Raw genomic sequence first — 23,523 nt, 5'->3', positions numbered from 1 at the left:
CAAGTCTTCATTAGCATGTGCTGGTATGACTGTAATTATCGTGCAATAAAAACGTGAGTTGCATTCGTCAGACTTTGATATTTATTTTCTATTTATGCCGGACTTTTCGTCAGAGGTATCAAACGCAGAGAGGCGAGTTTATGAGGTTGCTTGGGGAGTTGATCGATGGGTTCGCCGAAGCAAATGAAGAATAAAGTGTATGAGTTTTAGAGTCATCGGGTTTATGGGGCGGAGATTACGTGAATGGTTTCGTTTATTACAGTTTTTGAATACTTTTTAAAGCCATATTTTAATAAAGAAAATTATCTAGCCATATTATTTGTGGGAATCTTTAGTGCAATGGATACCAAATCTCCAATTATTGCTTTAATACATGACTCCCCCCACACGAGCCTTGTATTTTTGCAAACTGAGCGAAATTTCGCAACAATTACTCAATTCGGCACAAAACATTCAATGAATTTTAATCCAGCGGTGACAACGGCAACAGCGGCGACAACAGCAGCAACATTGCCGGCGCAGCAGCAACTCCAACTCGATTCCGAGGGGAAAAACTCTGCGATGGCGCGACAAAAGTGCAGACACAAAAACACCAGCAACAACAATAACATCGGCTGCAGCAACAACATCGCCGCGTTGACAACCCGCACAGACAACAACAATTGGCAGGCCAGCAACATGAGCAACATGAAAACTCCAAGTCATATGGAAAACGGGCAACATGGAGCACCGCCAACCACCCCCTCAAGCAACAACAACCCACAGCAGCGACAATATTATTACTTTCATTGTTGTTGCTGGTGTTGCTGGCGTACGGCAAGCATTTCCTGGTACAGCAGCAGCAACTTGGACGTCTGCAATTTAGCTCAACTATTACAAATCGCATTAGATGCTAAATTTAGCAAAGCAGAGGAAAACGCAAGCATTCAAGTCGCTGCACGGTCGAAGCAGCAACATCGGCGGCAGCAGCAGCAACTGATGTTGCTGGCGTGCAGCAACGTGCAACTTCGACAGGCCGTCGGCCATAGTTTGCATATTTTCACTTCGGACCCCCCTGCCGATTCTTGTTCTCGGTGTCTGACCCTAATCTGCCGACAGTGCAACATGTTGCCGCAGAACTTGGGGCACTACCTAGACCGATCCGGCGTGGGTGTTGCCCACGCCATCTGGCCCACGCAGGGAGATGCTAATGCCCGATCCCTGGCCACGCAATTGCTCATAATTTGCAGGTTGCTGGCGGGCCAGCAAAGGAGCTGCGGGAGAGTGCACCCGAAGCATACGGTGTTTCTATAACGTTAAATTGATAATGAAAAATGCTATTTTTCAAATACGAGTTATGGGATGTTTATGGCAACTTAGCGAACTCATGCAATTTTCCTAACTTCCCATATGGTTTAAATGCCTATTAGTTACGGTGTAGAGAAACATTTTAAGGTGTTGCCGCCAAAGCGAAAATGAAATATTGACAATTGGAGGCGAATTTGATTCGATGCAAAGTGGGAAACAAAGGCAGGCAAACAAAAGTCGCGAGTTGACATTTGGCAAATGCCAGTTTGAGTAAGGTTGCTGGCAGCACAATAAATCGCATTTGAAGATGTCGCAGTTGCTGTTGCGCCACACGACACCGCAGCAACATGTTGCCGCTGTGCGGCGATGAGTGCTGCTCTCGTTTCCTTGCTTTTCCCATTGTGACGTCCCGCCAAGGAGGTGTGGTGAAAGATATTTCAAGAAAGAAATGAATTATATTGTCCCCAAGTGAATAGAGAAAAAGAAGTTGTACTTCATCGATTTACCAACAAATCCAAAAACATATTTTCCATATACCTCTAGATCGAGTCTAGATCGAGATATATATCTTATAGGATCGAAAACGCTTTCTCCGCCCGTTTCAAATACAATATTATCATTTGTTCTAAAAATGGACCCACTTTCCCAACCATCGATCGATCTGTACGGGAATGTAGCCCGTTTAGCCAACAGCTGCTGGCAATTTGCTTTTGTGGATCGTTTATTGTTGTTATTCTGGCTTTTCTTTATGGCTTTCCCTGGCGGTCATAAATCATTGGCCCAGGAAGCCAACGTGTGCGATCACAGATCGAATCAGATCACAAATCCCCATCTCATCCGTGATAATACGATACTCCTCTATCAGGCTGGGATAAAATAATGAACCATTTATGGTGGAGTGGTCATTAGAAGGGGGGTAATTGAAAAACTGGAGGAAAAGCAAGCTGCAAGGAAAGGAAACCCCAAGGAATATTAAGCCAGCAATCTGTCATTATCTGAGCCCGAAACTGGAGCAGCCAACGGTTTTTGCCTAGTGTGTTGTATTATAAAACCATTTCGGAGCCACCCAATTTTGCGGCTGCCAACATTTTCCTTCACATGCGGCAAAGTTTTTGTGTGGACCAGTTCAGTTTTTACTTTTCTAAGAGAAGCCTGAGATAAAAATATATCCACACCAAGTTTAAGAAAAAATGCAATTGTTTTTCTTCCGCGTTTAATCGCAAATTGTGGGTGTGCCCACGCCTTGTTTTCCCCGATTTTACATAATTATTGTGATTTAATTTGCACTGCTTTCCGGGACACAACGTGCAGCAACCTGCAACCTGCAGCTTGCAACTTGCAACATGTGTAAGCAATCAACATGCATAAATTGCAGTTCCGATTCGATTCCGACGTGACTGCCAGTTAAATGGCTAGCCACTCCCCTCCACCTCCAATTGTCAATTATTATGCGATTTGCATTCACTCATTTTAAAGCCTCGTTTTGTGGTTCACAAAAGATGGAGAAAAAACCAAAATTTGCATACTTCGTTTTCGGTTTTTTCTCCGTTTTTTGGGTGTGGACTTGCGGACTGGTAGCAAAATTGAGGATTGATTTATGTCGGTATTTGATTGATGTCTGCTGGTTAGCAATGCCACTTTGTTGCTGCACTGATGATGGGGCCAATTAAATTCATAAATATTTTGATCGCACACCGCTGATGGACGCTAATTGGTACATGGAAATGGTGGCCAATTAGTTGTATTAGAAAAACGATGACGGCTCCAAGGCCCCAAGAAGATAACTCGATTTCCGCGCATATTCTCCCACTCCCAAGATCATTTCCCTTTCAACCAACAGATGTTTCCCAGCCTCCGGTTCAACCTTCAACCCGCTCGAAAAGTCCACAGCCAAAGGTCTTGTGGTCTCCGTCTGCTAAACAAACACAATTTCCCAAGAATAAACAACATAATCCCAGAGAAAAAGAGGAGGTTCAGGCGGGATATAATAACAATAATAACAACAATAATGGGGCATAATTCAATGCAATTCAACTGCATTTGTTTATCGAACTTGCCGCGGCCGTCACTTGCAACATGTTGCCGGAGAATAAGTGTGGGAAAGAGGTGGAACAAGATGCAACAAAGGGAAACTAGTCGGAAAATACATCAGCTAGTGGGAAGCAAAAAAAGTTTGGAGGATGGAGGGACCATGCCATAGAAAATACCTAAGTGACTATCATTGTATACCTCGTACTTGTATTTAAAATCCAAAAGGGTATTCATAAGATCGGTCAAAGCAAGCCATCCCCTTTTCGGTTTTCCTTCTTTTTGTTTTCCAAAGTTCAGGCACGTCGTAAATTTGATTTGGTTTATTTCCATTTGCCCTGCTCTGCTCATTTCGGTCACTTTCATTTGGTTTCGGTGCTGATTTCCGAGCCGATTTCGAAGTTTACCGTCTTGCCGTTGACTTCTCTGAACTCTGCAGTTGAGGGCGCATAAATTCAACTTTTACTTTTCGCAGTTTTTGATTTTATATTGCCTTAGATATAAATACATTTCTTTATGGCAGCTACTTAAAGCTTAACCCCGCTGATGAAGAAGCGGGGAAATGTTGCGCGCAAAAAGCCATTGCGAAAAGCAAGCCGTGAGTTTATTACGACATTTGGCAAAACGGGGCACCGAGAGAAATAACTACAATAGGGGATCAGATCATGGTTCAGCCACTCTTAATTGGGGATATAAGTAAATTGGTAATGATAATAAAATAATGCCACAGAAGCCCCGCGGTTTTGGTGTCTACAAGTATGCAACAACATATTTTATGATCGATGTTCTGTTTTTCCTGCTCACTTTTAGACATCTTTATAAATATCCGAATTTAACTGAAACCGTTTAGTCTTGGAATTCATTTTTTATCTGTATAGATTTCAAAGCCCTGGTGATTTTCTCCAGGTGCAAGCACTTGTGACACTTCCGTCTGTCCCTTGCTCGGTTCGCTGTTTGGTTTTTATAGCAGCCGCCTTTCGTTTGAAGTCTTGGCATGGCTTGAATGGCCGGCTAATCTGCTCTTGGCCAGAAATTGGATGCATGGCAAATGTAGAGCAGCAAATACCCCCCCGGGCAGGCCAGGCTAAATGTGGCCAGGAAAGTGTTGAAAATTGCCAACTGGATCGGCCCACATAGAGATTGGTCATGGACGGATCCCCAAGGGGGATGCAAATTATTGCATCAGCTAGTCGGTGGAAAATGAAATTGTTTCTGCGGCAACGAGGAAAATCCAAGAGGCAGCGTGCGGAAGGGGTGGATAAAAGCCCGCCCGAGGCGCAATCAAATGAAGCGGTTCGCAAAGCAAAAAAGGTTAACTGCCCCACAGCCGGAGGTCTGATGATAGGTGCGGGAAGAAAGCCTAGAAGACTCTGTGTGTGTGGGTCAGAAGACGCCTCTTCCAGTGCGTGTCTCGAACGAATTATTTAGCAGCCTAGCTCGGCACGAGGCCAGATCACTTTGCGCTTCCTACTCCGCAAATTACCCACAATTAAGACGGGGTGCACGAAAAACGCTTTCCAATTACCAGGCAAGGAGCGGGGCAGAGAACTTTAACCAGGAAACGTTTAGAGCTCCAAGGAGGATCCGTCCATCTATCCGCACCCGAAGGCAGGAAACTGGGTCATCGTGTCTATAAGGCGAAATTGACTTTCACTGGATCTAAGCACGAAACGGATGCCTCAAGAGGAACAGAATAGATTGGTGAATTTGCAGGGGCCCGGAATGAGCAGATTCATTATAAGAGAGGGAAAGGAGGAGGAGAAAGGAGATTATCTTGCCTAAAATAATTGAATAACTTTATAATTAGATCATAATTTATCGTCTACTTTGAACTTTCTTAAATCATAATCTCATTCATACTCTGGTGAATATTCCTCTATCTCCTATTTTTTCTAAATTACTTTTACTGGAACATTCTTCGCTTTCAGTTCCGTCATCTTCCCATCGAACAGGAACCAACCAGACACACCTCGCCACACCAAAAGCACACCACCCAGGCGAAACTCTTTCATCTTTCTCCCAAGTCTGTCTCACTATTCAATTGCATTGCTCTGCACCTCAGCGCTTTCCCAATACATTTTTTGTCGCATTGCCGGCATTTTCACTAAATGAATTAATTAAATCACTCGCAACCGAGTTATACAAAAACGTAATTAGAAATTTCCACAATTGGCAATGCGATGAGGCGATGAACGGCGGACGGACGTGCAGGGAAAGCGGCGCCAAATGCATTTTCTTTCTTTCCAAGAATCCCTGGCATCTCGACGAATGCTTTTCCCTTGCCGGCTGGCTGGGAGTTTTCTTTTTAATGGCCAAGCAGCAGATAATCCAAAGTGACAAAAGTCGAAACAAGCCAAGGGCAATGCTTTGCAGAGGTTATTTTCGGAGATCCCTAATCGATTCAAGTTCATGTAGATGGGCCATAAATTAGAGTGATATATAGAGGTGTATGTTGGGTGGATTTGGGTATAATACATTTTAAAGAAGATGAAAAAGAAATACTTTTACTATTATTTAAATTAAATACGCTGCGAGAAAGTAACATACATAGTCACCCCATGTATTGTAGTGGAAACTAAGCTCAGAACAGATATTCCGTATAGTTATTTTTACAAAATCTCCAATTGGTTCAAGTTCACATAGCTGAGCTCCGAACTAGTGCGCTGTTTGTATATTCAAATAGTTTTTATTACTTACCGCTGTGGAACTGCGTTTCCTAAGCAGATTGTCCAGACACAGTTGAAGCTCGAAGGCCTTCAGATACAATAGGTGATAGCGATCCCTTAGTCGCTCCAAGTTTCCCTCCCCCTTCTTCGATGGGTGGTGGGTGCCGGGCGCTGGTGGGGCAGCTGGCGTGGTTCCTATGGGTGTGGTCGCCGGATCGGAGGAGGCGAAACCACTGCTCAGGCTGCTCGACTTTGTGGCCGAGTCGCTGGTTGACTCACTGGAGCAGTTGCTGGTCAATGAGGCGGGTTGCTGACTCGACAGTTGCTGTTGCTGTTGCAATTGTTGCTGCTGCTGCTGCAGTTGCTGCTCCTTTTCGGCGGCTCGAATGCAAGAGCTCACCACTCGAGCGTGTGATACAATTTCATGGTACAACACCTGGAATCGAAAAGAGAGCGCACAAAAAGGGAAATTAAAAAGGTGTCCGTTGGGTTCAACTTATGTGGCTAACATGACGTATACTTGATATGCCCAGGCGGCTAATTGATTAGGCAAACAAGGAGGGAAAGGAAAGGGATTGAGATTGAACTGGGACTGGGACTGGGGTGAGGGAGAGAAAGGCTTGGCTGGCCGCAAAGGATACGGTTACAGAGTGTGCCAAACCACATTAAATTCATGTCGGATTTATGCGTTTTCTTATAGAATATATTTAAAATAATATTAAAGATAAAATACATTCCAACTCTTTCTTAAACCCACTTAGTAGCATTCTTTTCCAAGCCATCTTAAAGTTCTAGCTGCATCCAACTTTCGCCTCCGTTAACCGAACATCTCAGTGCCACTTTATCTACCAGATTGTGCCCTCCCCTTTGGAAAATTTTTCCCATTCCGCTGTTGCATTTACCGCCCATCTGCAGCGATATGGCATCGCTCATTTGTCATTTTAACAGCTGCCGGGCCTTGGCTCCAGCCCCATTCAACCCCATCCGTATCTCTTTCCTCCTTCAAGCAAAGGTCAAGCTGGAAAAGTCCCACGCATTGCATAAGCCTCCGCCATTGTTCCGTGATTAATCACACAGAAGAGTGGGGAAAGAAGAAAGATTTTCCGCACAGAGCGATATTCAATTTATCAAACATCAAAAAATAATTACAAGACAATTGACGCCAAGGGGTCAGAAGGGGAAAGGTGGGCGTGGCACCCAGTGACACCCACACATGAGATCCGAGGAAAATCCGAGAAAAATGCAGGCAGGTTGGCAGGGAAACTCCCAAGCGGGCTTCCACAATCTGGACATTGATCTCCATACAAACAGTTTAACCCCGACGAACTCTTGCATCACCGCCGACAAAATATGAAAAATCAACAAAAGGTGCACAAAAGTTGAAATTAGAAATCGATAAGTGGGGGACCCAGGCGGGGGACTCTTAGAGACAACCTCCTCACCCCAAAGTGTTCGAGCCACGGACACTTATTTATGGCCCCGGACACATCCTTACTCAACTCGAAGTCGAGGCCTAGGGGCCCACGAACAGCCCAATGCAAACATAAATTTTAATTTTCACCTGTTTGAGGTCTTCATTGAACTTGCCTTCGTGGCCTCCCTTCGACTCTGGCAAATTGAAATGTCACAGAGACTGGGTCTCACTTTGGAGAAATTGCAAATTTATGAAAATGATTTCCTCGGACAGCTCTTGATTTACCTTGGGTAATGGCCAAATTGACACTCAAAGGCAGCTGCCAAATCCCCTACAAAGTCACCTTTGCAACTCCACTCTGCCGTTTTCAGTTTGAAGAATGATCCGAGAAAGCGACGCCGCCGCGAAAAAGATTTATGGGGAGCCTTACCAGATCCTCGAAGCCCCCCTGCCCCGAAAACTGGGAAAAGCGGGAAAGTTTTGACAGGCTGCTTGGGATTTTTCTCCTTTATTCGGTGGGTTACTTTTACTACCATCAAATCTTTCTGTGCAGTAACTTTAATTATATTGGGAGAATTTTAAAGGCTGAGTTGAAGTCTCAACCCTGGAAATTGGATTTTTATTCAAGTAATTCATTTGTATTACTACGTTTTTCCACAGACAATATATGGTAAACATTCCACCTCTTTTACCAATTTTTGATAGATTTCAACCCAAGCCAGGCAATTTTCTGCATCAAATTGTTTTGCATTATGATTTTTATCATTAGAGCTAATTATAAGACAGCATGAACAAGAGAATTCTTTTCCAGAGGCTTGGCCCGCTTGGCTAGGCAAATAGATAAATGTACCCAACTTAGCCAAGTCGAGTCATCGAATCGAAGAAGAGGGCCCCTGGCAGAGAACAAACTTTGGAACAGATGGGGCGAAGTAAGACCTCAGCGCAGGAGGAGTGGGAGTGGAGACAACAGACCGAGGAGGACCCGGAGAGGCAGGTGTGGGCTGCCTATTTGCGATACTTGGGGCTCATTACCAGAACTGAAGACCAGCGACCGGAGAGCCCAAGTCGGAGCTCAAACCCAACCCTCGTAACCAGCCAGCCAAAAGCCACAACATTGTATGTCTTTTTTGGAGGAACGCCTTTCTCTTTGTTTTTCGGTCTCGGCTCCGAAACCAAAACGATCCGGGCCCAAAGCTGAGGTGAACCACTCCCAATCTTGGCACGACTCCGGGTCTCTAAGCAGCGCCTTAATGCATTCGCCGCCACCCACCCACTCGAGGAGCGCTGGCTGGAAATATGAGCATTTAGAATGCAGAACTTTATGCAAAGTTCGTGACTAATCTGCGCAGCCTGAACTTGAGGAGCAGCTTTTATTATTTTCTGGGCTCGAGCCTCTCGACTCTCGAGAGGTCTCAAGATTATTGGCAAGCGTAGGAAATAATAAAAGAAATCAGGGAAAACAAATTGAAGTCAGTGCGAAGTTCTGTAGATTGAAATCTGATGCAGCAAAAAATAATAAAGCCAGCACGAGCGAATGGCAAGAAAAGTGAATGTGTTGGCTCACAGTGGTGTGAAAGTGTTGCAAAAAATCCTCAATTTCGGAGCGTGAGTGGGCAGAAATTTAGAAATGATTGAGAAGCTTTACAAGGGTTCCCAGAAATGGAGACGATCTCAAATGGTGTGCTATTTATTTCTATATCAACTGAAGTATTACATTTTAAAAAATTTTTTCCCCTCTTATTCATCAGAAACTAGCTCTGTCCTTGAAAATAACTTTTTAGTGTATATTAAAGATACAAATTTACATTTATTTGACAGCTTTTCCCTATTGAAAAATGTGCTTTTCCTTGACTTTGGCTAAATGTTTTTATTATATCCATCAGTAATACTGCTCATTTTTCTCCACTTAGTCATGAGAATTGCAACACATTTTTAGGCACTCTAGGAATTCACACTGTCTTCCAAAAGTCTGGCTGCCAAATACAGTTTTCCTGCTTTCCCTTCCCAGTTTTCTTCGCGATCTTTATTCATGCGAATGTTCATCGCCCCTCGGAATCGGTCAGAGTAAGTTCCTCTAATGCGATGGCTATTTTTACCAGCCGCAACTCAATAGAAACCGTGTGCTGGGCACGTCGCGTATCTGTATCTCAACTATATATCTTGGATGTCTGCGGCCGAGGTTCGTTGACTCAGACACTCTTTCGTTGTTGCTGCCGTAATTCGGCGTGGTTGAGAGTGACCAAAGAATTGAGCAATCGGCTTTGGTGCTGTACTACGTACAAAAAGAAGAATAAAACGCAACAATGGCCCACCAGATCGTACATTCATTATCGGAAATGTCAGTGCGTGACCTCGACCGCGTTTTTAGAATTTTACAATTTTAGGTTTACATTTTATTGGTCTTCGGTGCCAGGCAACGCCTTCAGATATTGTCTGATTCGCCAGAGGTTGATTATGAATAGAATTTACAGAATTGTTTAGAACTAACAAAAGACATTAATAAATGTCTGCCACAGTGGCGATTAAAAGGCTTGGAAATCGCGCCCAAAACGTGGGCCAACCATGTGCGCGAGAATTATGTTTTATTTATGGTGAACCATGATGAACTTATATCTGTAAGCACTAACATGAAAGTACAGTACTCAATAAGTTTCTAATAACGCGTTATGCTAGAAGGCATCATTAAGCATCAACAACTGCCTGGCCCAAACACACTTTTTTAAAACGCTATCAAATCGTCATAAATCTCTTCCTAGAAGGAATCAAATTTATAGCCAATTTTTATAAGCAGGAAGCCGACAGCAACCCAAATTCCACCCAGAAATGTCTTATGGGGAACATTTCCAAGATGTCACATAAATTGGGAACGCACGAACAAAAAATAAATTGTTTCTTTTGGTACGTTTTCTATTCGGCCGCCTTTTTCTCTCCTATTTTTCGCAAACATTTTTATGTGAAGTAGTCACGACATTTGGAACACTTCCAAATCGGCCTAAAAATAGAGTTCAACGAAATAGAATTAGACGAAAATCAGGCAGCGACTCTAATTACCCAAGGAGGCTGGGAGAGAGTTGATCGATGACAAACGGAAGGGAGGGGACAAACAAATCTACAAAGTCCGGGAAGATGAGATGAGGAAGGTGGTGATGCAGGGGCGATGGGTTTTCCAGGCTGAAAGACGACCCCAAAAGTGCAATTAATCAGCTGACCCAGAAAACCACTCGCAGTTCTTCGGTTTCCAGCCGAGGAACTGATGTCGTCGACGTGCCGTGACCAAATGCATCGGGAGTAAGCCGCTTTGAAGATCCCGAGATCTCGGGATGCCGAGAATGTGTGAAGTTAAGCCGGGAGTCGCAGTTAAAGCCCGACCTGGCCTATTGAGTAACACACTTCGGACAAGGAGTTTTGGGTTAGCGGGGGCTACCGAATCCGAGTCCAAGCACCGTTGACATAATCACGTCCGAGTGTCACGTTCAACTCTTCGCCGGCGACAAAGATGATGGCCGGAATCCCGCCTCGCCTCGTCTCGCTTTTTGGCTTTGTTGGCATCACGTTCTTGGGTCGCAGCCATGGGGCCGCAGAACAAGTTTGCCGCTTGTCGTGAAAATCTCTGTGCTCATTGTGGTCTCATTAGAAACATGTTACATGGAAACTGATTATGAAATTGCTCAACTGCCTCTGGCCGGGGCGACTTTAACTGTTTTTCCGTAATTATTTTCAATGAAATTAGGGAAAACGTTTTGAAACGGTGTGAAAATGTGTGTCTCTCGTGTGCCGTTAGTGAAAATCGTATTACGAGGAATCGGAGAAGACCTTTTCTAATACTTGAACTTTCTACTTGAGTCGAGAGAGATTTGTTTCTAAAGCCCTTGTGCACTTTTGTCAAGGAACATTACTGATTTAAGGTTCTTGAAAATAGAAAGGTCAATGAACTTCAGTGTGATCAGACTTCGTCGTTGTGCATCGAATATAGTATGATTTTATGCAAAATTGGTATTACCTTAGACATTTTTCGGGCATTCTTAAATATTCATTGACTGTTCGTTATCAACCCTATTCTTTCCTATCTGAAACGAACTTCACTTACGAGCTCGTAAATCTGTCCCTTTAATCGAGATCACAAACGAACTTAACCCCAATTAACACATTAGGCTCCGAGCTGATAATTCTGATGTCTCCCTTATCTTTTGACACTTACTGGGCTCCCTTGGTTGTGCTCTCTATGGAATCTCTCAACCATTTGACCTTCCCGGCTACGCTTATCTCCACTGTATTGAATCAGCCTCCAGTAAAGCGCTCTCTGGTTGAAATAGCCTTCACTCGAGTAGAACTGCATCGGAATAATTAAAGATAATTTTCCTAAGCAAATGACGCAGCTTGGAGCTTTGGATTGAGGGGCACGACTCACCGGAATTGCCTTCCCCCTGGGTGGTGATTCAAGAAGCGAAACCAATCCAACGAAATCGTTCGATTAATTGCATACAATTAGAGGCCGACTGAGATGACACGAATCCGAGGCTAATTAGCCTTAAACTGAGACCGAAATCGAAATCGAGATAAAGACCCTAATAAAACAAGAGAGACAACTGTTGGGGCCACCTGGACATTCGTTTGTCATGGAATCCCATTTGGTCATGTCTGCGGTCGCTGGTTTTTTGACCCAAGTGAACTGTCAAAAATTGTGAAAATGCGTCTTTGGCATCTATCTGCATGGAAAATGTCATTGGCAAATGCATTTCCTCGCCAGTTTTCCTCCTGTCTTGCCACGTTTTCCATTTTTGGCCAGGGCTTAGCGCGCTTTGGAAATCAATCATGAAATATGCCTGCCATTAACAATTGGATTTGAAATCGAAATCGGATTTGGATTTGCTACATGTGTACATGTCCGTATGGATCGTTGTCGTCGTCGTCGTCGGTTGGAGCGGCAAACAAATGGCAATTTGTTGTTGATTTTTCCTCAATAATTCAAAATATTTGATTTACTTTCGCCTCGTGCCGCATTGGACGTGTTTTATTGGGTTTTGTTAGTGGTCTGCCTGAGAGATTCGAAATGGAGTCGGGGAAATCGATCCAGTTTCGACTCGGCTCTCGATAGGTTCTCCCTGTTCACCCAGATATTCGGGCGTAAATTTGACACCACTTGAGTGATCTTTTTTGTGTGGTCTCCGGTCTCCACATCTCCACTATCCGATTACCAAACTTGGCCGTCTCATTAACACTTTTTGGACTTCGCCATCCTCGACGGCTTGAAGTGCAATTAAGATGCTGGCTGACATCGAGTTGAAGCAAAAAAAAATAAAAAACACAGAAAGAAGCCGGCAGACAACAGACAAGGTCATGAATATAGTTACAACTCGGCTTCCATTACTTGTGGGGGAGTGGCAGTGGGCGGAGGATCGCTGCCGAAGGCTATGGCCTGTCCATTTGGCAGAGGTTAACCCCTTAAAGCCCCAAATTGAGCAACTGAAGCGTGGCGGGCCTGGCCAATGAAACGTTCATTACGCGACTTTCATTCGATTTTTCTGGGCTTTGTCTTTTTTTCTGGGTTTTGGGCCAGCGGCAATTAAAATGAGATTATTACCAACGGTTTGCCTGTTTTTCTTCTCTTTTGGTAGTCAATGGAGTGCAGGGAAAATCAGTTACCGCTAAACCTCAGGCCCAAGGCACAGAGCCCGAAACAAGAAACCCCAAACTTAACCCCTCCTAACGAGTTGTTAATTGTGTAATAAATAGAAAGCTGAAAGCGGCAATGGAACCTGAAACGATATGGCTGAGGGATATGAAGCGAGGCAGCTGGTAATCAGTGTTGTAATAATTGAAATTTGATGCTGGAAAATGTGGGAAAAACAGGATGAATAAATGCTCTATTCATAGGTCTGTAATCGTCCACATATCGATATCGTTTGATAAGGATGTTCTACCTCTATTCAGCGCATATGTTTATGTTTACAGTTCAAATACTTACGCTGTATTTAAAAGTTGCATTAATAATTACATTGCAGCGCAGCATTTGGCTACCTTCAATTATAATTTATGTTACACTCCTTTGCACAATGTACCCTACTCATAGCCCCCTTCGATATCCAAATCCACCAAAGAAACCCCCCCGGGCAAACCATTCCAATGACATTCAACCATATTGAGTGGCCATAAAAGACAAATCCCCATACCCATAATTACTGGCCGCAGCTGCCATAGAGAGATCTCCCAACTGGAGATAAGCCCACAGTAATAAAAACAACTGAGAAATGCCAGGCCGAGGGGCAAAAAGGAAACAAATTAAAATCTAACAGATGAAAAATGGCAAACAAATTTTTGGTCAATTCGTTAACATTGCAAATGAGTGTGTTGGTCGGGGGGATTCGCCTGTTTTTCTGTTTCTCCGAGGAGGGATATATGTATCCTTGGGCAACGACGACGACAACAACATGGGCCTTTTGAAGATCCGCGACAGCAGCAACAATGAAAGCTTCGCCTCACTTCACTTTCACTATCGGCCTGGCCTGGCAGATGAACATGCATCCCATCGACCCGATCCGATCCCAAGTTTTTCCCGCCATTACGACACCTCAATTTGCGATGGGCCCCGGCTTCCCATGCCCAGAAGCCATGAAAATCTGAACGGAAAAAACCACAAGGAGGAACCAGCTCCTCCCCCTGTTTTTTATTTTGTTTATTGGGTAGTGGATGGAGGACGGGTGATGGTGGGCACCCCGACTCATTAGGGCCCAAACAAGTTCATAACTCTGGAGGTGCAGGGTCACAGTGCCGCCGAAAAGTAAACGAACCGGCGATGATGATGACGATGTAGTTTGGACATGTGAGCAGAGGCCGGAGCCACCTGTAAGCACGATCCAAAATTGATTTTTAAAAGCCTCGCAGAGTGGCAACTCGAGATCCTCCTGCTCTTTATCTGTGCATCCCAAAGGGTGGGACCGAAGTAAAAGTTCAGCCAAAGTTTAACCTGCCGCCTCTCGCTTGGTTTTCCATGGCTTCATAATCTACCGCTTTGACGTTTTTGGTCAGGGAAACACTTTCCTCGGACCGCCGATCAGTCGATCGACCGATCGATCGTTGGCTGGTTCGATTCAGATGATTATCTTTCGCCGGGGAACGTGGTTGCTACCACAGCAGCGAAATCGGTTGACCTCGGCGACATTATTTAACGCTAGTTTAACCGCAAGACATAAATAATTTTCACGGGGCGTTGATAATCATCTTTAAAGGGAGCTGGGTTCAATAACTTGGGGGAAAATGTCTGAGAAAACAAGTTGATTGCAGTGGGAGATGCACAAATTTATGACAGGACTTCAGAATATTTATGCCGCAAAGCCTAATCCTTTTATTCCTCTACCAACTTTCTCTTCCAGAGATTTTCAGTCGGTATCCCGGCCTCCGTGAATTTGTCAACGTTCCTCGCGGGAGTGAAAGTTCCATTGATCTTCCTTAGAGTTTCTTTAGTGCCTCCGCCACCGCGGGCATAAACGAACTTATTCAACTCAATTGATTTCACGCAATAAACGCCTTCGTATTCACACATCAACACCTCCTTAGGCTGAGCCTCCCCCGCTGTTCCCCTTGATTTTCCGCCGTGCTCCAGACCAAGTTCATAAAAACGCGGCTTGGCTGTGAAATAAAACCAATATTTATTGCCAATTCGGCAATTGGCGAAAAACTTTATTAGCAATTTGCCAATTTGAATAAAACCGAAGTGAAACGAGACGAGACAGAGGCCGGCCGCCAACTGAGGGAGCAGCTCGTTGGAAGGAATAGGCGGAGGAGTTGTTGTGCGCCGAGTGGGGATACACACCTCAATCATGTGTGTGCCTGATTGAATGTTTTTGGTAGAGGCAGTTGCTAGGGAGCAGCAGCAAGTGGCAACTGCAGTAAAAACTGCACCTTGCGGCGTGTGACCAGCCTCCAGGCTTACTAATTACCTTTTAGTGTGGACGTGCTTTCAGAATTTTGCCCTTTAGGGCAAAGTAATAAATTAGTTTTAAATGGTAATTCACTGAAGGGTTCGGGGCTGCGGAATATTTTCCCTAACTGCATTCAACAAAGTCTAAAAATACCCTATAATCAAGATGAATAAATAGATAGCTTGTTTCGCGTTGACCATAAGCTAAGCAATGAAAAACAAACTGCGCACAAAGTTGCCAGGGCAATTCACATGAGCAACATTTGCATGATCCCTTTAATGACCGGCCTTCGATCGATTGGAATGGCAAGCGACATGGTCGCTGATAAAGCGAACATCGAAAAGCCCAAGAACATACCCAAGAGATCCCATCCCGTGCTCATCTCCTTCAGCTGCGCATCCGCGAAATGCCAAGAAGCATAAACAGAGATCAGAGATCGCCCCTTTCCCTTATTTTGGCCCCACTCTCGTGGGCTCCCCGTCTGTCGGTCGGGTCCTCGTCTTCGGACTGCTGTCAGATTGTGTATCTCTGACTTTTGTTGTTGCTGTCTGTCAAAGGCAAAAAGTGCATTTCGATATTGAAAACAATTCGAACTTTGTTAATGCTGAACTTTTTCCCTCGCTGCATTTTCGTTTTGTCTTTGCCGTGGACTCTCTTCCGGCAGTGCTACAATGTTTTTGTTGCATCGGTTTACTCGCTGTTGTGTTGTGCTGTGTTTCTCCTTTTTGTTGAAGGCTGTCAAAGAGATTTTGTCTCGGCGATTTGCAGTTTGATATGCCAAAAGGTCCCCCCTTCAACGCTCTCCAGGCCTTTGCCTCGGCTTTTCTTATTTTCTTTTCTATTTCCGCCAGTTCGCGAAGAGTCAGCGATTGAGTCACATCACGACTTTTGGCACCTTGCCTCGCCATTTGCATTTCTTCGCACCTGGCTTGCAGCCTGACTTTTTTGGGGCCCTGGGAATGGGGATCTTCTCGGCGCACCCGACCGGCTGCACCTAACCCTCATATTTGTACGATCCTTACGTGACAATGGTGGCGAAAAAGAGCGGGGTCATTATCATAAAATCGCCACGTGATCGAGTCAGCGCGTTGACAACGAAGGAAAATTGAAATTTTTCTGCAGAAGGTGTAAAACAAACAGCACGACAGGTGGCAGGACTTTCTAATATTAGCATTTGGCCACAATAAACAATACGAAACTACTTCCCTCCCATCAACCTATATAATCAGCAACTTGGCCGCGTCGATTACTCAACCACTAATCGAAATTGGAGCCCAAAGCGATCGAAAAGTAAATGACAGCAATTAAAAAAGTTCACTTCAAAAGGAGAGTGCCCCAGAGAAAGCCAATGAACGGAGACACGAATGAATGTTAATTATGAAATGAAAATTTCAAAAATTTCAACAGTCCGAAGTAAATCCTTAATCTCGGTCCATCATCGCCAAAAATTGCCAATTGGCAAATGTATGTCTGCCTGTCTGCATTTTTGTTCGGTTTCGTTTTTAAATTGCCATGAAAAATTAAAAATTGCACGCAATGCCAAAACGGTGAAAAATAATGGCAAATATGAGCGGAGAAATATTGTTGATAGTTTCGGACCTGAGAAATGGCAACTTTAATTGCGGAAACAAATCAACGGAAAAGCGATGAAAATTGCTCCTTTTTGAGGCAAAACTTACGCAACCTTGGCAGTCATATGTGGTTGGGCTTATGACAGCAGACTTATCGGGGTAGTATGTCTTCGATTCTTACCTGGAAAGAGAAGAAGGAAAGGGGAAAGTGAGTTGGTGGTGACACAATTCGAAATGGAATTTATGGCAGCATCAGGGGGAAAACCACTTCCAGAACGCTCTATAAATATATTATTTATGACCAAATAGGGGCCTGAGACAACAGATGATTTGTTTGGCTCAGTTGCTTTTCAATTTGGGATTGAAATGTTGTTGTGGGTGGCCCGAAATCCACAAATTGACAGCTCTCGAGTAGAATACACACATGGGAAAACTTCAACTCAAGTGGAGCCCCAAGAATCTTTGTGGGGGACAGGGGTAGTTTGTTATGCTAATTGAAAAGCGGACGAGAAAAGCTTTCCCACTCGACTGGGAAATTTATGTATCAACATGGCGGGGGTGGGGGTAGAGAAAAACTTTTCACCCAATTTTCTGCCTCGTGACATTCGCGTGGGTGTGTGGGTGGAGTGGCAGAATAGTGGGAGCTGCTGATGGGGGAGGGGGAAAATCGGGGCTTGGGCACGCGACGAATTCGGTCGATTGGCCTGCGGTTTTCATATCTCTCCCCGGCTCTCTGGCTCACTCACTTTTCACTCGCCTGCCGATGGCCTGATTTTTTATGGAATGCATTTCCCAGTCGGCGATAGAAAGTTCCTACAAATAATGTGACTGGCGGAAGAAATCGATAAAAAGCCGAGAGAAACAAACAACACACTTTGGCCCACATTGCCAGACAAAATCGATAAGATAAGGAGTTTGTTTGGAGTTGAAAGCTTACTTTCATTGTTTGGCTGGCCTTTTATTAATTGGAGGCATAAATCATCGGAGTTTGCGATAACGGGGCCAAAGAAGTCAGTAATATGCAAGCGGAGCATGAGTAACAAATTGGGTGATTTAATTAAAGTCATAGGGTTGTTAATTGGGCTGTTCTGAAGCTCTAGTTCTCAGTTCGGTAGTGAAATTTGACAAGGCCTCAGAGCAGAGGCTAGACGGTGAAAGCAGGTATGTTGCCATAACCCCTCCAGTAAATCCCACTCCGCACCACGTTTTCCGTATGGCATTTTCCCGCTTTGATGCGCTCCAATGGATTGGCAAACTCCTAAAATATTACGAATTTATTGTTGCACCAGCAGAGACAGAAAAACTCGGACAAGTTGGATGAGACATACCCGCGTGGCTGAGACACATGAATGGCAAGAAAACACAAGTGGAAAATATGCAAATTGCTTATGTAAACAGAGGAAGCTCCAAGGCAAGGCCGCAAGGAGGAAGTGTCCGGGTAACTCATGGGTGGCTTCCACATCGACATCGGTGGTCATGCATGAATGGTGGCAAAGGAGGTCTTTGACCCGGCGATCAGCCGATTACAAGGGTATTTCCCATTCAAATTCACAGCAGGACAGGGCCCAAAGGATGAAGCATTTTCAGATCAAAGGCCAACAGCAACTAATAACTCGAAGCTGCACAAATTGTCAGCGAACTTGAGTGCCATTTCATGGCCTGTCAATCACATTTGGGAGAAATCCCGGCAAAAGGGCAGTCGAACGGCCAGCGATTTATGCGGCAGCAGTGGAAAATGGTTTTTCTGACAGAGTTTCTCCATTCTGTGTGAGCATTTTCCCCTTTTCGCCACCTCGGTTCACAGGTTAACATAATATTTTTTGATTGCATTTCAATTTCTGCACATTGGCCATAAATCTTGCGCAAGTGGTAAAAATTAAAAGTAATAAATTATGGTAGAAGACAAACCGCAATTCCCATTCGCAAAACCCAGTCCCCTGGCCCGACCAATTTCAACTGCTGCGACTTTGCAATCCCAATTGCAATTGCCATGGCAACTTTCAATGCAACCCAGTGGCGACTGCAATAAAATTCAATTTTTCGGCCACTTTAATTACGCCGATCCGTAAATAGAGTCAAAGTTTACCAAAAGCGCTGACAGCGGATGACAACCGACCAGTTGGCCCAGTGGGTGGCTAACGACTTTTTAATTGAAATTACACGGCCTGGGAGCGTTTCCCTGGAGGAATTTCGGGGCATCGATTGCAAAGTAGCTGAATTTCGGCAATTACCTGCACGTAACTACAATTCCAAATTTATTACCAACTAATACACAGCTTCACAACACTTATATATTTAGTCAGTACACCAAAAATAGAGTGATAAGCGTTAAATAACATGGTCAAGTTCTTATGTTCCCCCTCTCAAACAAAGCAGAGCGTACGCATGTCAGCTGCTCCAAACAAAATAATTTACTTCACTCCCTTTTATGTGGGTGGAGCTTCTGGGGCTTCGTACTCTTACGATTCTTCGCAGTGTTCGGCGACATGGGCTTAATTAATTTTTAAATGATTTCCCAACCTTTTGTTGTAGCTACATTTTCTGTTTTTGTTTTCCCAGCCCACAGACGAGCCCCGGGTAATACAAACACATGTAAGCAGGCTTCAGAGCCCCAAATCCAAGACCCAAGACCCAGACCCAGAGACCAAGCCCCGATCTATTGTCAGGGAGTTGCAACGCCCCCACGGAATGGGAAGTGGTTACCCGAGTTGTCGGAGGCACAAATTAATCTCTCCCTTTCCTACTCCTAGCTGCGTTTCGAGTGATAACAGGCATAATAAAGTTTTCAACACTCGATTGGGGAACGGGGCTAACAGCCTGCCCACAGATGCGAGTGCAACATGCAACATTTGAGGATGGGATGGGATACCATCGTCGTCATCATCCTAGACCAGCCCATTCCACATCCAATCGCAGCAATTCCATTCCATGACGTTGTCATTTGGGATTGCGTGACGATTGCGCATTTCTCGCCAGGAATCGAATTGAATCTTCGGCTTGGGCACTTGAATTTAAATTGATGAGTTTGATGGGTTTATAAATGTCTTTGGAAATCGTTTTGCTGTTTTCAAACTAAGAGAAAACTTCACTTAATTCAAGAGGTTTATGTTTATTGTCTTGCATAACAGAAGGACTCCTGAACTCTCCTCAACCTTTTGTCGACAATCCTCTGCCGAAGCCACAAATTATTGTACCTTTTGAGCAACTCATGAATTAAAGTTGCGCCTGAACCGCACCCGTCGATCAATTTTTATTTGCGCCTTAAACTTGAGAAGTACGATTTGTCGATTTTCGGGGCTTGTCAGCCGGAAAAGCGATATTGTTGTCCAGATAATGATGAGGATGGGAAGACTCTGTCTATTTGGCAATTCAAGAGCATCGCGATTAAACAATGGGAAGGCAAAGGCTGGGGATCATCATTATGGAGATGATGTTGAAGCAGGAGAAAGTCGGTTTCGGAAACTAGAACCAGGGAGTGGATCTCAAAGATCTTAGGCAGAAACAGCGGATGCCGCCCACAGTGTCGGAGTGGAAACTAAATGAGTACCCCCTCTAAAAGTCTGAAAATGATGAGTTGCCACCCACTGAATGTAGGTAGCAACTTTCCCCATACCCACCGTCGCTTTCAAATACATTTTTAATTATCCAAAAGTCTGTTAGGTGTCCATTTGATTTAAGTTTTTTGTTAAATGCTGCTTACAAATTTTCCCATTTTATTAAATTAACCGGAAAGCTCTTTAACAGAAAGATAATTATGGCCAACAAAGAAAGAGTTTCAATTACCAGCTACATGACAGAGGAGCAGGTGGTTAAAGCTCGACTCTCCCGTTGAGCTTGCTCATTTGACAGGATAGCAATTTTCACAGCCCCTCGCCCCTTTTCCCAGCCACGCCCACACTTACAATGGCGCGTGAAAATTTTATTGCGATTGTTGTTGAGATAATTGCCAAAGTGCAGCACCAGCAACCAGCAGCACCGATCTGGTCACGTTCGCTGGATTCTGCCTGGGAAATCGGAAAACCCGAAAATGACACCCATGGCGTTCCGAGCCGGAAGAGATTGCTCCCGGCGATCCTTCATCGGTTTCCTCATTACGGAAAATTACCCCAGGCGCAGGCTCCGAAAAGATCGTTAGTCGCGCCAAAAATCCAGTAGCTCGAACTCAGCTATAATTTACACCTTGCTCGGAAATTGGGTTCGAAATTGGATTCGTTGTGTGGTAATCATGGCAAATGGGGGTTTCCACACCAAATCGTTCTTGTTTGTGGACTCCAGAACGACGGTGAGATGAATGTACTTCACACCTCTAATCAGCGGCAAGGCCAAATGTCAGTTTTCATTGGCAAAGACCTGCACTTTATAGGGCTTCTTATAGAAGAGCGCCTTCTTGTGCCAGCAATTTCATCTACTTTGGGTTGGCTTCGAAGGCTTCCATTTGAGTTTCATTTGAAAGATTTTCCCTTCTTTACCAGAACCCATATTTTACTTGCTGACCCAAGTATCTTATTAAACTTTTCTCTCTATAGATAGACACTTATTTTCCGCTTCCTTCTCCTTTCCACATTCCACCTTCTTGAAGTTTTCCCCAACATTGTTTTCACACCCTGGCTAAACGAAAATGCTTTTCATTTTTGCATTTCCGCATGCAGTTTTCCGCGCAAATATTTCAATTGAAAATGCGTGGTGAGAGGGCGGAGCCACATGCCAAGAAATTCGCGCGTGAATTGTTTGGGCTTTTTACTTGGCGTAGTTGATGGATTTCCGGGCTTTTCTTTTATAGACCACCCTCAATTATGCAAACGAATTTTCCAGTAAAATGAAGGGGAATTAAGCGGAGGCAAACTCATCATATAGTTTGAGCAGTTTTTGGGCTTCCTTCAAGACAACGACGGCCGTCTCTTCTTTGCATAATTAGTTGACCTCGGCGGAAAAGGGGGAAGGTTCAATAGGAGGCTTAGGGATTGAAGGTTCCTTGGTTCAGGGTTATTTGCATACGAGCCGAAATCCAAGACGAAATTGATACGAGAATTAGCTGGAGAAAAATGGTGAAAGCCAATTGTCGGTGTCTTCTTCATTGGCAAATATAGTGGCTTAAAGAGGGGCCTTGTGGGGTCGGAAAGACCTCCAAAGTGGGAGGTGTCGACAGGGGTTAACCGAATTAATTTCCCATTCAGTCACCGCTCAGAGAGATGCCCCCAAGGAGATAAAGAAAACCCCAAAGTCCGCCGAGCAGAGACTTTTACTCAGTCTTCAAAGCAAAACAGAAGATGTTTATACCCTTCTATATAGAGAAGGTGCTTTAGATTGATACATTTAGATCCTAGGATATGTTGAGAAACATAACTACATCTAACATGCCTACTTTGGGTGGCATACCGAGTAACCTTAAACATGATACACAATCGAATGACATCAATACCAACACCCTTTGCAGGGTATTAACATTTTCGATCTCAACTGGCATTCCTTTGCAGTTGGGATTTCTGGTTTGTCTTGGCTCAATTTGGTGATGCGCTGGGGTTATCAAGGCCCCAACATCTTCCAAAAATGCAAAAGCAATGTTATGCTCGCGGGGGCGGAGCCGTGGGGTATTTTCAGTTTTTCAGTTGCCTGGTGTTGACTTTTCCTTAATGGCTTCCGTTGAACTTGGGGAGGTATCCAGCCATCCAACTATCCAGCCACCGCGGCATTGGAGAAGCAGTGTGCACAATGGAAAAAAACAGCTGTGGAGAAGAAAAACTTTGACCAGCGGCGAAGGTCACGAACGTCAAGTGCGTTTTTTATGCAGGCGGGGTTGGGCGGAAAACGGGGGAAGGGGTTTTGGGGGATCCCCGCGGGCACGTGACTTTTTTGGTCAGGTGGGTAATTAAGCGGGAGAGCCAAACATTTGGTCAACGCCAAAGGCGCCAATGAACTTTTGCCCACCACACAAGAAAAGCATTACGGCCAAGTTGCATCACTTGGTGAAAAGAGCGGAATTTCCTCAGAGACGAAAAGGAAAACCTTACCAAACTGTTCGTCACTCAACATTTTAGGTGGGGTGACTAAATACTCGGGGAAAACTCCACTTTGAGAACAAGAGAAACAATGGAAAAACGCATAAAAGGAAATTGTTTTCTGTGTTTATGGATGGAAAAACTGTGTTGTTATTGTCGGTGGTGCGAAGCGCAGGCAGGTGGGCCAAAAAAGGGGAGGGAGCACTACGATAACCAAGTGGAAAGCCGGTGAATTGGAACGAAAGCATTTCATGAAGGCGAAAAGAAGGCGGTCTGTGGTCGTGGTGATAGTTCTGGTTCTGGCCAACGGAAAATGAGGTATGGAAATGGGAATGAGGCAATTGTAGACGGGGACTTTGGTATGGTAATGAGTGTAGCATGTGCTGGAGATTGTTTCGGGTGAATCTGAACCGGTGGGCTGAGAGAGGAAAGTGGGGTACTTAGACCACAACATTTTCATTCTGACACGATTTATCCCTTACTATATTATTACCATCAATCATTTCTTACAAACCTGTCAGCACTATTTGGTGTTTCAAAACAGTACACTTCATAATAAAAGTGGCCACTAAATATCCTTAATTTTCTCATGTTCCTATTATTTTCCTTTTATTCCACCGAGATTCTTTCACTTGTTTCGCT

At 44.4% G+C, this 23,523-nt stretch overlaps 1 protein-coding gene across 2 annotated transcripts in view; it reads right to left on the bottom strand.

Moving 5' to 3' along the window:
- Positions 1–23,523, bottom strand: part of LOC108028650 (klarsicht protein) — a 116,009-nt gene that overhangs the window by 23,809 nt on the left and 68,677 nt on the right. For both annotated transcript variants that reach the window (XM_017100578.3, XM_017100586.3), the window contains exon 6: positions 6,013–6,417. In XM_017100578.3, the coding sequence (XP_016956067.1) occupies positions 6,013–6,417 (405 nt within the window). The remainder of the gene's footprint in view (positions 1–6,012; positions 6,418–23,523) is intronic.

This window comes from Drosophila biarmipes, chromosome 3L (genome assembly GCF_025231255.1).
Source record: "Drosophila biarmipes strain raj3 chromosome 3L, RU_DBia_V1.1, whole genome shotgun sequence".
Classification (NCBI taxonomy): Eukaryota; Metazoa; Arthropoda; class Insecta; order Diptera; family Drosophilidae; genus Drosophila; species Drosophila biarmipes.
The sequence above is the reverse complement of the archived record's forward strand: the minus strand, read 5'-3'. Positions and strand labels throughout refer to the sequence as shown.